Source organism: Aplysia californica, unplaced genomic scaffold, assembly GCF_000002075.1.
Source record: "Aplysia californica isolate F4 #8 unplaced genomic scaffold, AplCal3.0 scaffold01151, whole genome shotgun sequence".
In the NCBI taxonomy this organism is placed as follows: Eukaryota; Metazoa; Mollusca; class Gastropoda; order Aplysiida; family Aplysiidae; genus Aplysia; species Aplysia californica.
The window spans coordinates 128,442-139,139 of record NW_004798421.1 but is presented as its reverse complement, the minus strand read 5'-3'; the positions used below and the strand labels follow the sequence as shown (position 1 = coordinate 139,139).

Genomic DNA, 10,698 nt, shown 5'->3' with positions numbered 1-10,698 from the left:
CCTCCTCTCTCTCTCTCTCTCTCTCTCTCTCTCTCTCTCTCTTTCTCTCTTTATTTGCTCACCAGTTTCCCCAGCAGACTGTTTATGACCCAGGGAGCCTTGTGTTATGAGCGCAGAATTCTGTGTCTGAGCGTGAACACTTTCTTTTATCGCCCCGTGTCTGAGGTGGGAGCTCGATATCCACCGACACGAAACGACATAGATGACCGAAACGACACAATACACAGACGACACGAAACATTACCGATGACACGAAACGACACAGACGACCGAAACGACACAATACACAGACGACACGAAACATCACAGATGACACGAAACGACACAGACCACCGAAACGACACAATACGCAGACGACATGAACCATCACAGATGACACGAAACGACACGATGACATGAAACGACACAGAAGCCTCACAGCACAGACAACACGAAACGACACTGACGACCGACACGACACAGAACTCCGAAAAGAAACAAGACGAAACAATTCAGAGACCAGGAAGCTTTTACTAGGAATTCTCGTGAACGAAACGCCTTTGGAATTAGATCCAAACTTCAGTAAATTGTGGTGAAGGTATCATTTCGTGGGTATCATATCGTCTCGTTGTTGTCTGAGACAGAAGCTGGGTATTCGCCCACACGAATTGTCTCACAGAGCCGAAACGAAAACAAGACGAAACACATCTATCTTTGAGAACCTTTACTTTGGAATTCCTGTGAACTTATCCGCCGAAACTAAAAACATAGTTTCTTTGAGTAAAAACAAGAACATCTCAATAATAACGCCCATATAATAGCAAAGATTTTTTACTATTACTTTAGTAAAGAATCTTTGCATTTAGTACGGGGAAGAAGCGAGAGAGATAGACAATAGACAGAATCAGCACATGAAAAGGGGGGGGGGGGGGGGTTGAGAAGTCGGGAGTCGTAAGAAAAATTAATAGAGCCCCTTCCAACCACCTACACAAACACGCAACCGTACTTCAATAAATCGCGGTGGGGATATCGTTTCGTGACAGTGTCGTGTCGTCTTGTGGCTTGTTAACTCGAGTCAGTGTGCTGTAAAACGGTTAGCGAAATGTTCGACCGTCTGACATTGACGAGCTTGTTACGGTATTTTATCATTTCGTTTCGTTTTTGCTTTCGTTTTATGTGCCGATAAGAATCGGTTTAGTCAGTTGAAGTTACGCTTTTTTGGGGCGTGATGAGAATCGATTTATGTCTGTGGGTGGTTGGCAAGAGCCTTGGTGTGATTTGTTCCTTCTTTCCTTTCGTCCTTCTCTCTCCTTTTTTCCCTGTGTATGTTACTGTCTATAGTGCAGTGAAAAAAAAGTCGTGGCACAATTTATCCTTATACATTGTTTATATCTTTGACGGTAGAATCAATGTCACCCATACTTTTCACAGTAATTGGTCTCAATTCGTTCTAACTTAACAATATTTCTCCACAAAAATTGAGGCTAGATTTAAACAGTTTTCTTCATAAATTTGTATGAAATACTATACATTTCCGTCACGCCCGAAATGGGATTGTTAACAGCACTTTCTGCTTCTCGCACACATTTTGTATACGCATATGGCTTACGTCACAGCTCACCAATGATACTTTTTAGTTGCAAAACTTGTTACAAGAAATTAATTTTATAGTGAACTCAAAACTTGCGTTCCAGAAAGATAGTGTCAAAATTAGAAAACAATGACAGACGTGCTTTTAAAAGCAACATTGCTCCAGCTGTAAACCATTTTAAACCTGTAGAAACCACCTGCTTGTTTTTTTTTGTGAACATTAATTAAGGGTTTTTCTCGAATACAGCTAACAGGTGTTTACGATATTTTGATCTGTTAAGACAAATTGATATAAGTCATTGTGCAAAAGCTGAAGAGGCTATGTTTGACAGTTGAGGGAATATTTGACAATAAGTTGCGCCACGAATTTTTGACCACACTATAGTCTAGTAATATCTCTAATCTTTGGCGTTTATTTGATCTAGTTGTGTTGCAAGTGCCGTCAGAGCCTGGCAGTAACAAAACAAATTATAATACAATATGGGGTTTTGAATGGGAGGTTAGGGTGTTTCTGTATTCAACTGTGTGCTTGTAGATATGAAGATACGAAAGTGTATTGTTGTGCTCGTTGTGTTTATGTGTGTGTGTGTGTGTGTGTGTATGTGTGTGTGTGTGTTTGTGTGTGCGTGAGCGCGTGTGAGGGAGATAATGATAGATAGATAGATAGATAGATAGATAGATAGATAGATAGATAGATAGATAGATAGATAGATAGATAGATAGATAGATAGATAGATAACAATGACAACAAAAACAACAGCAACAACAACGACAGCAACAACAACAGCAATAACAACAACAACAACAGCAACAACAATAACAACAGCAAAAAAAACCCACCACCAACAACAGCAACAACAACAACAACAACAATAACAACAACAGCAGCAGCTACAACAACAACGACAATAAAAACAACAAGTACGAGAGTGCCTAACAAAACCCTAGAACAGTCTACAAGTTGTCAAAGCTATGCATAAATTAGAATACATTACAGTGTTACCCAATCATTGGCTATAGGTGAATTAAAGATCTATGTTGTGCACGGTAACGCCAAAGAGTAACACATTACAATATTGCTGATGTCTGAGTCTCCATTCACGCGGAAAGTCAGGATATATCAATGAATAGATATTCGTGATGTTATTATTGAGTTTTATAGCGTTCTGGTCCCCGCGCCTCTGCGCTCTAAAGAGTCGTTTAAGTATGTTGTCACGACGCGGTGGAATCAGGCGCTCGTCAGTTTTTGAGCATGTTGTAAAGCTATTGGTATCAACTGCAAGCTTGTTCGTTTACCTACTTTTTAATGAAAAAAACACTCATTTAAGTGAAATAAATGTCGAGATATTTGCGATTGGAAGAGAGGACGTCGCCTGGTTTCAGCTGTAACATTAGCAAGAAAATGTTTGGTGACTTCCAAAGCCTCATGAGAGTCGTTGAAAACTGAAAATTTACACTTTTAGAGTCTTTAATCACCGTTAAAAAAAAAATTAACTCAGAAATAATTATGTTTTAGATAGAAATAAAAGGTGTTGAGCCCCCCCCCCCCCCCCTTTCCAAAAAAAAAAAAAAAAATTCCAGAAAAATTGCCAACCCATCGGGGAAAATGCTGATATCTTCGATTTCAATATATTTGACGAGCGCCTGATTTCAACACGATGCCTCGTTTTTGTTTTCTATCCCCCATCTCCCACCTGTTTCTCCAGCTGCTGCTGTGTGGTGTGTAGTTGAGTCCAATACAGCCCGGGGGTATGAATGGGGAGGTATTAGTTCATTGCGTCTTTCAACATCACAAACCGAGTGATATTTTGTACAAGTAGTAGATATCTAAAATGTTCCTTTGTGAGTCTTTGTCATAGCTGTCGAGGCTGGTGAAATATCTTCCCTTTGAGCCAAGAATTATTACGGTTAATGACTTCGTTTCGCACTAGGCCTATTTCAGTTTCTTTTTCTTACTTACTCCCGTTTTTGCAAGTGGAATTCAATGCGTTCAAAATGATTTACGTAAAAACTGGGGAAAATGAAATCAATAACAAGATACCGCCAAGCTACCAACATATTAACGGTTATTTATTTTTTTTTACGGGGATTTATTTTTTTGCAAGGTGGTTGTCCGATTTGACGTCTATATCCGATATAACACAGCCTCGTGCTTGGAGAGCCACGACGTATTCAAAAAGCTCACAAAGTCAAGAGCCACCCGGGAGAGATTCAAACGAGGTTCACTTGCACAGAATGCAGAGATTAGCTAGCCCGCCTCAGTTTGTGTGAGGTTGGAAGAAAATGTGCCCAAACTTAAATTATAATACAAAAGAAGAAAAAGAAGAAGAAAAAGAAGAAAAAGAAGAAGAAGAAGAAGGAGAAGAAGAAGAAGAAGAAGAAGAAGAAGAAGAAGAAGAAGAAGAAGAAGAAGAATGTTAAAACGAAACAATTATTTCGGACATAATTTTATTGACAGGCACAAAAACACACTCTGTTCTTCCATTCTCATAACACATTTCTAACCACCTTCACCAGTATGTTCTCATTTTGGTGAAAATAGTCAAGGCCTACCACACGACAACAAGCCATCACATCTTAAATAGACGAAACAACATTAAAATTTTTAGAGTAGTTCATAGACATAAACTGTACTGCTGTAAATAGGTTATTATTAATACATTCTCACAACCATCTATATACTTTCAAAGCAACTCATACTTTTATACTTCGGTTAAGATAATACAATGCATTAATAACACTAAACACCATCCATTGAATCGTTTTCCTCTTGCTCACATGTTTTTAGGGTTTTTTTCTGTCAAGGATTTCAGAGAATGATTTTTAAAAATCGGAACACACATTATGGTATTATTAATTTTTAAAAAAATTGAATCTAGTATAGCTAAGAATTGTGATAGTACTGAAAAGATTTGTATTTACCAGGTAAACCGGACATGTTTGTTGGGATACAGTCTGTGTTATGTCGACTTAAATCATACTCGAATTGTAATTACAACCAACTATAAGCTGATGATTGAAGGGCGCCATTGGTAGGTCGCACTTTTTTCCTTTCCTTATATTGTTTTGGTATGTTTGTCGTCCCCATCCCCCTCCCCCCTCCAGCTCTAATCGACGGTTATCGTGTCGATTTGCTTATTTGTCTCTGGGGGGGGGGGGGGGGGAGGGGGGGGGGGTCCTAATCAAATTAAACAAAACAAAGATTCTATAACTCGTCTTTGACAGTGTGACCATAATTCATGACGCCACTTTTGAAGAAAACCTCCTCCCCTCTCAGCAGCTCTTTAATATTAAGTGCATTGTCACCGTTGCGATCTGCCTTAGACATGATCGCCTTGGCTTCCTCTACCGCCAGCTGCTCACTCGTGTGCAGCAAAGCCCACCCCACTGATTCCTTCAGCGACAGTTGACCATCATGGTCAGTGTCCAGAATCTTGAACTCCGCCTCCTGGTCGGCATGTGCCGATGTACTGCCCTCCTCTGTCTCCCCGCCCACAAACTCGAGTAGAGAGAGCTTCCCGTTGTAGTCCTTGTCGAGACCGACGATGGCCCTCTCCGTCTCCACGTCGTACATGTAGGGGAAGTCGTAGGGGTCAAAAAACGCCACAATCTCAGTAACGTTCAGGAAGCCGTCTTTGTCGAGGTCTCCGATTTCAAAGCGTTTTTTCTCCACCACCATAACCCGGTAGTCTGTAATGGTTTCTTCATCTTTTCCGGAAGCGTCAAACTTCTCAAATTCTTCGACTGTGGTGTCGTGCATATGTTTCAGCATTTCGGAGAAATCCACCTTCTTGTCTTTGTTGTCGTCAAGCTCGTCCAAAAACGCAGCGGCCTCTTGATCCGTGATTTCTTTCAAGGACGCCGTGATCCAGTGGACCAGTTCGTCCATTTCAATAACGGTGTTGATGTTTGTATCATATTTATGGGCTAGTCCCAAAAGTTTTTCCTTCCTCTGCTCTTTGGTCATTTTGCCGTTGTCGAAATCGGAGTCCGACCCGAACAAAGCTTCCTCGACGTTGAAACTTCCGCCATCCTCACCTTCCGCTTCCGATGAACCGTGATGACCTGTACCCACGTGAGTGTGAAGGTCACCGACAGCTGGCCGGGTCAAGGTCAGACAAGTGAACAGGAGGAAGAGGAGGGAGCCAGGGCCGAGTAATGAAAGTGACGGAGAGGTGTACATTGTGATCTCTGCCTTGCCTTGTCGATGTGTTGAAAGAGTAGTATAGAGCTATGTGTCCGGGGTCGCCGGGTGCAATCTGTATGGTCAGACAGAGTAAATTAAGATGACATCAGCCAAGTCTAAACATTAACGAGAAAAGAGCCAAAACCACAATAGGACGAGGGAAATGGTGAGGAAGTAAGTAATTATTTCGCCTTGCAAATTTCAAAGGTAGATTATGTGCAGGCAAGTTCTGGGAATTTCACCTCGTGACTTCCAAACACAAATCACGTTCAATTATGTATAGATCTAATTATGTAAATATGTATCACTTTGCAACTTTCAAAAGCAGATTTTACATAAAAGCATGTAACGCATAATATTTTTAATGTAAATATTTCACTTTGCAACTTTCAAAGGTAAATTGTGTATAAGCATGCACTGTACATAAATAATAAAGTCAAAATTATCTAAGACAATCGCACATTATCCAGGAGAAACGTGGCTGTCTTAGAGTGTGTCTACTTATATGCGCAAAACGACGTCGCGTCACGCGCGGTCCTTGCCGCTCCAAAATAAACCAAGTAAGATTATTTAAAAAAGAACCCGTCTCCTCACACGCGACGCGGCGTTTAGCCGCGCGCGACCGTCGCCTGCGATCGCCCCATGTAGCGATCGAGACCTCGTCGCACGCGACAGACTGGGGACGTGACAGGTTTAAAGCATGACAGTTGGTCGAAATACCTAGCCAAGGAGTGCCAGTCGACAAGCCACGTGTGTGGTGTATGATGTGGCCGCGCAAAATGATACACACCTCGCGACTCGTCGCTGGCGACTGCTGAGCGCGACGGAACGTCGCATCGCCCATAAGGAGACATTGGCTCATGCAGCTGTATTTCACTCAGCTACTTTTACTGGCAAGTTAAGGGTTCACAGACAGGAATTGTACATCGACATTGTCCAGGATGATTTTTTTCTCTCCAAGAAATCAGCAATTGAATCAACACAGTCTAAGTAAGATACATTGCTGGTTCAGTATAAAAACATTCACATTTTCCACGAATTTACACCAACAGAGTCCAAGGTAAAATAGTATGTATTTACAAGTAATGTTACCTCACCACTGTTTAAAACAGATATTAATAGACCATCAGTTCTAACTTGTGAAATTAGGCTGAAACTGTTGATGGTAAGTTGAGAGTTCTATTTAACAAAATATAAGCGGACACTGTCAAATGTAAATTGTGTGTTAATTGAAAGTCTAGGGAGACATTGTTGAATCTGAACTGTCTCATTTATACAGCAACGCCCTAACACTGTCTACGGTAAGTGGTGATTTACAGTAAATTTACTCCAAAACATAAGAAGAATTAGCCATGAAAGAAGCTGCTTGAAGAAAACCTTGAGACCATCTTAAGCTAAATTGACCGTCTGAATAGACGAAAAGAGCCATATACTCCAAAACTGTCTACGGTAAATTGTGAGGCATTAGTAATTTCAAATCAATACTGTCTATGGTAAATGGTAAGTTATAATAATTTCACATCATCCGCCCGGTAAATGGTCAGTTATAGTAAATGTACAACAAAATTGTCTACGGTAATTAATGTGGTATAAGTAGATTAAAACCAACATTATCTATGATAAATGGTAAGTTATAGTAAATTCATTCCTACACTATCTACGGAAAACAGGTTGCTGTAAGCAAATACACATCAACGCTTTTGGTGGATCACGCTAGTGACTAAAAGTCGTTGCGTACCGGGCAAAAGTAGAAAGAAAATCAAAATTAGTATGCAAATTTAGGCATATCTTTTTGTTGTTGATGCTGTTAGCCAAAAACATTTTTCTACGAACAAGTAGTGGTTGGTTAATCCCCCTCAATACTTTCCGCGTGGTCTCATTCCGTGAATTTATTGTCAGTGCCCCAATAAATAGCGGTGTCAGCTGCAGCTGTTCTGCGATTTTAGAGCAACAGTTTTAAAGTGTCGAAAACAATCCCTTCATTTGCGACTCCTTGTTATACCATGGGGAATTGGTCGCCTTTAAAAACAAGCGGGCTAACCCAGATTTTGGGGGTTTCCAGAAGTCTTGACCTACACCAAAAGTGGGCTTTGCCCTATCTATGGGGGACGTTTGGTTTCATTGGTGTGTATATTTGTTTGGTCAACGAGAAAATTGTATTTTAAAAAACCAACTGAATAAGGGGCAAAAACTGTACCTTTGATTTTCTCAAAACAGCCTTTTTCGGGATAACCCCTTGTGTTTAAAAGTGACCAATTATCTTTTGCTTTATTTCCTGAGGTTTCGGACTGTTTACTTATTAAGCAAAGAGCAAAACACCAGCACATGTGGCGTTGTGATTATAGGCCCTTCAAGGTCGCACGTAGAACACCCGAGTTCGATTCCCGTGTGGGGAGATTTTTGACCGAGTGTCAGTTGAGACTTTGTGTCCCTCTCAGTCCCGATTGGCCTTACAGGCAGGATCGAAGCCCGCCTCTGAAATTATCTAAACTGTTTTGACAGGGACGTAAAAACGACCTGAATTCAAAATCGTTTCTTTAAGTGATGCAAAGAACACGATCTTTCTGTAATATTCCGATCTCCGTTAAGCTTGCGTCATGCTTTTGAGTCATTAAGTAATAATAGAAATTCTTTTTGACTTTTTTAGATACTGGACTACCACTATGAACCAAACACAACTTAAATCTATCACACGCATTTTATACTAAGACGGTCGCGCCTTCAATAATGCGGGTCTGGTCTTCCAATCTATCGTTGTCCTAGAAATGTTCCTTCAGAATATCACTTATTATCATCCGACATGATCTAAAAATGATTTTTTAAAAGAAAAAGAAACTCACGCACACTCTCCTCAAGGTGGGTCCGGGTGCTCACGTCAAAGTCAAATGTCTGCTCAGACCGGGCAAGTTGTCACGTGGTGTGTGGGAGTGTGTGAGTGTGTGAGAGAGATACGTGTCGCCATACCAGAGACCAGGTATTTTTACGAGGGGCGGGAGAGGTAAGAGTTCATCCCCTCATGATTTACCTCTCTCTCTCTCTCTCTCTCTCTCTCTCTCTCTCTCTCTCTCTCTCTCTCTCTCTCTCTCTCTCTCTCTCTCTCTCCCTCTCTCTCTTTCTCTCTATCCATCTATCTATTTATATTTATCTCTATCTACCTCTCTCTCTATTATATCTCTCTTCCTACCCCCTTCTCTCTATCTATCTATTTCTCTCTCTTTCTCTCTCTCTGTCTCTCGCTCTCTCTTTCTCTATCTCTATCTCTGTCTCTCTCTCTCTGTCTCTCTCTCTCTCTCTCTCTCTCTCTCTCTCTCTCTCTCTCTCTCTCTCTGGTGTGATGATGATGGGGATAATTGTCGGTGCGGATTATTGGCTTGGCTGATCAGCTGCTGGCGAAATTGAAAATTTTGCCTTTTACTACTGGATGAGATGGAAAGAACAGGGGATTAGAGATAGGGTTCAGAGAGATAAATGAGGGGAGATTGGTGGGGGGGGGGAGGGTTGAGGGGTGGAGTGGGGTCCGGACTGGGATAAGAGAAAGGGAGAGGGGAATAGAGAAAGAGAGAAAGGGGGGGGGGGAGTGGAGAAAGAGCGAGGGCGAGAGAGAGGGGGGGTAGAAAGAGAGAGAGGGGGAGAGGGAGGGAGGGAGAGAGAGAGAGAGGAGGGAGAGAGGGAGGGAGAGGAGGGAGAGAGAAGGAGGGAGAGAGGAAGGGAGGGAAGGAGAGAAAATGGGAAAGAAAAGAAAGAGAGAGATTTGAAATGTGAAAATAGAAAGGCCAAAAACAAAAGTTCGATAAAAATGGGCAAACCAGCGGAAAAGTAAACGTTTCTTTACTTTCTCATTATTTTGACGAGCGCCTGATTTCAGCACTTTAACTCACAAATAGACACGTATAGTAAGCAGCTACCCCCCCCCCCCTCAACCATCCTTTTCCCCTTTCTCCTCCGCCACCCTTTTCCCCTTTCTCCTCCCCCACCGCATCTCACTCCCCCCTCACTTTTTTCAAACCCCCGCTTTCCTCAATCTACTCCACCTTTATCCTTTTTGTACTATGGTGCGGTAAAAAATTCGTGGCGCAACTTATCCTCAAATATCTCTTTAACAGGTAAATCAATGTCAAACATACTTTGCATAGCAGTTTGTATCAATTTGTCTTAACTAATTCATATTTTTCCAGAGCAATTGGAGAGGATTAAAAAACTTTTCTTCATAATTAAATATCAAATACTTGAAATCTCTGTCAAACATAAAATGGTATTGTTCAGAACACTTCCCGCTTCTCACACACATTTTGATTACGCATATGGCCTACGTCACAGGTCATCAATGACAATTTTTACTCGCAAAACTTGTTAGAAGAACTAATGGCTCTCAGAACATGCGTTCAATATGCATAATGTCACGATTAGAAAAACATGACGGACTTGTTATTAAAAGCAATATTGCCCCAGCTAAGCTGTAAACATTTAAAAATATGTAGAAACCAGCCACTTGGATTTTTTTATTAGTATAGTTTATTAAGGAATTGTCCAGAAAACAGCTTGCAAGTGTTTCCAAAATGTTGATATGTTAAGAAAAAATGATACAAGTCACTGTGCAAAAATTGGAGAACCTATCTATGTTCGATAGTAGCTGCGGAGATATAATTTGACAATAAATCGCGCCACGAATTTTTGACCGCGCTTTAAAGTGGTGACGTGTTTCAAGTCTGCTTCAGTTTTGACACCGCTGTGATAATCCGAGGAAGAGATCGGAATTCAGAATGTTGGGCTGTGTTTTATGCTTGATGAGAGGATGGTGGCTCGTTTTATGGTTTTCCCACATGGAAAAATACCACGGGCAAACTCAGGAGGCAGCTTGTCTCATAGTGACTATAGTGTGGGTTTTTTTGTGAGTGTGTGTGTGTGTGTGTGTGTGTGTGTGTGTGTGTGTGTGTGTGTGTGTG

General features: G+C 41.3%; 2 protein-coding genes across 3 annotated transcripts in view; one reads left to right on the top strand and one right to left on the bottom strand.

Moving 5' to 3' along the window:
* The window catches only part of LOC101858320 (trichohyalin), a gene marked incomplete at both ends in the record, with an annotated part of 56,615 nt that overhangs the window by 13,633 nt on the left and 32,284 nt on the right, over window positions 1–10,698 (top strand).
* LOC101857530 (reticulocalbin-3) lies at window positions 4,725–8,682 on the bottom strand. 2 transcript variants are annotated; one of them, XM_005111936.1, is made up of 2 exons: window positions 8,600–8,682; window positions 4,725–5,828 (listed from the first exon to the last, which is right to left on the bottom strand). In XM_005111936.1, the coding sequence occupies exon 2, from the start codon at window positions 5,750–5,752 to the stop codon at window positions 4,775–4,777; it is 978 nt and encodes a 325-aa protein (XP_005111993.1). In that variant the 5' UTR covers window positions 5,753–5,828; window positions 8,600–8,682; the 3' UTR covers window positions 4,725–4,774. The 2 variants fall into 2 exon arrangements, with proteins under 2 accessions (XP_005111993.1, XP_005111994.1); XM_005111937.1 differs by having other exon boundaries at window positions 8,596–8,653.

Bases quoted from the DNA above. Each gene is read 5' to 3' on its own strand.
- LOC101857530 (XM_005111936.1), bottom strand. From the start codon at position 5,752: ATGTACACCTCTCCGTCACTTTCATTACTCGGCCCTGGCTCCCTCCTC.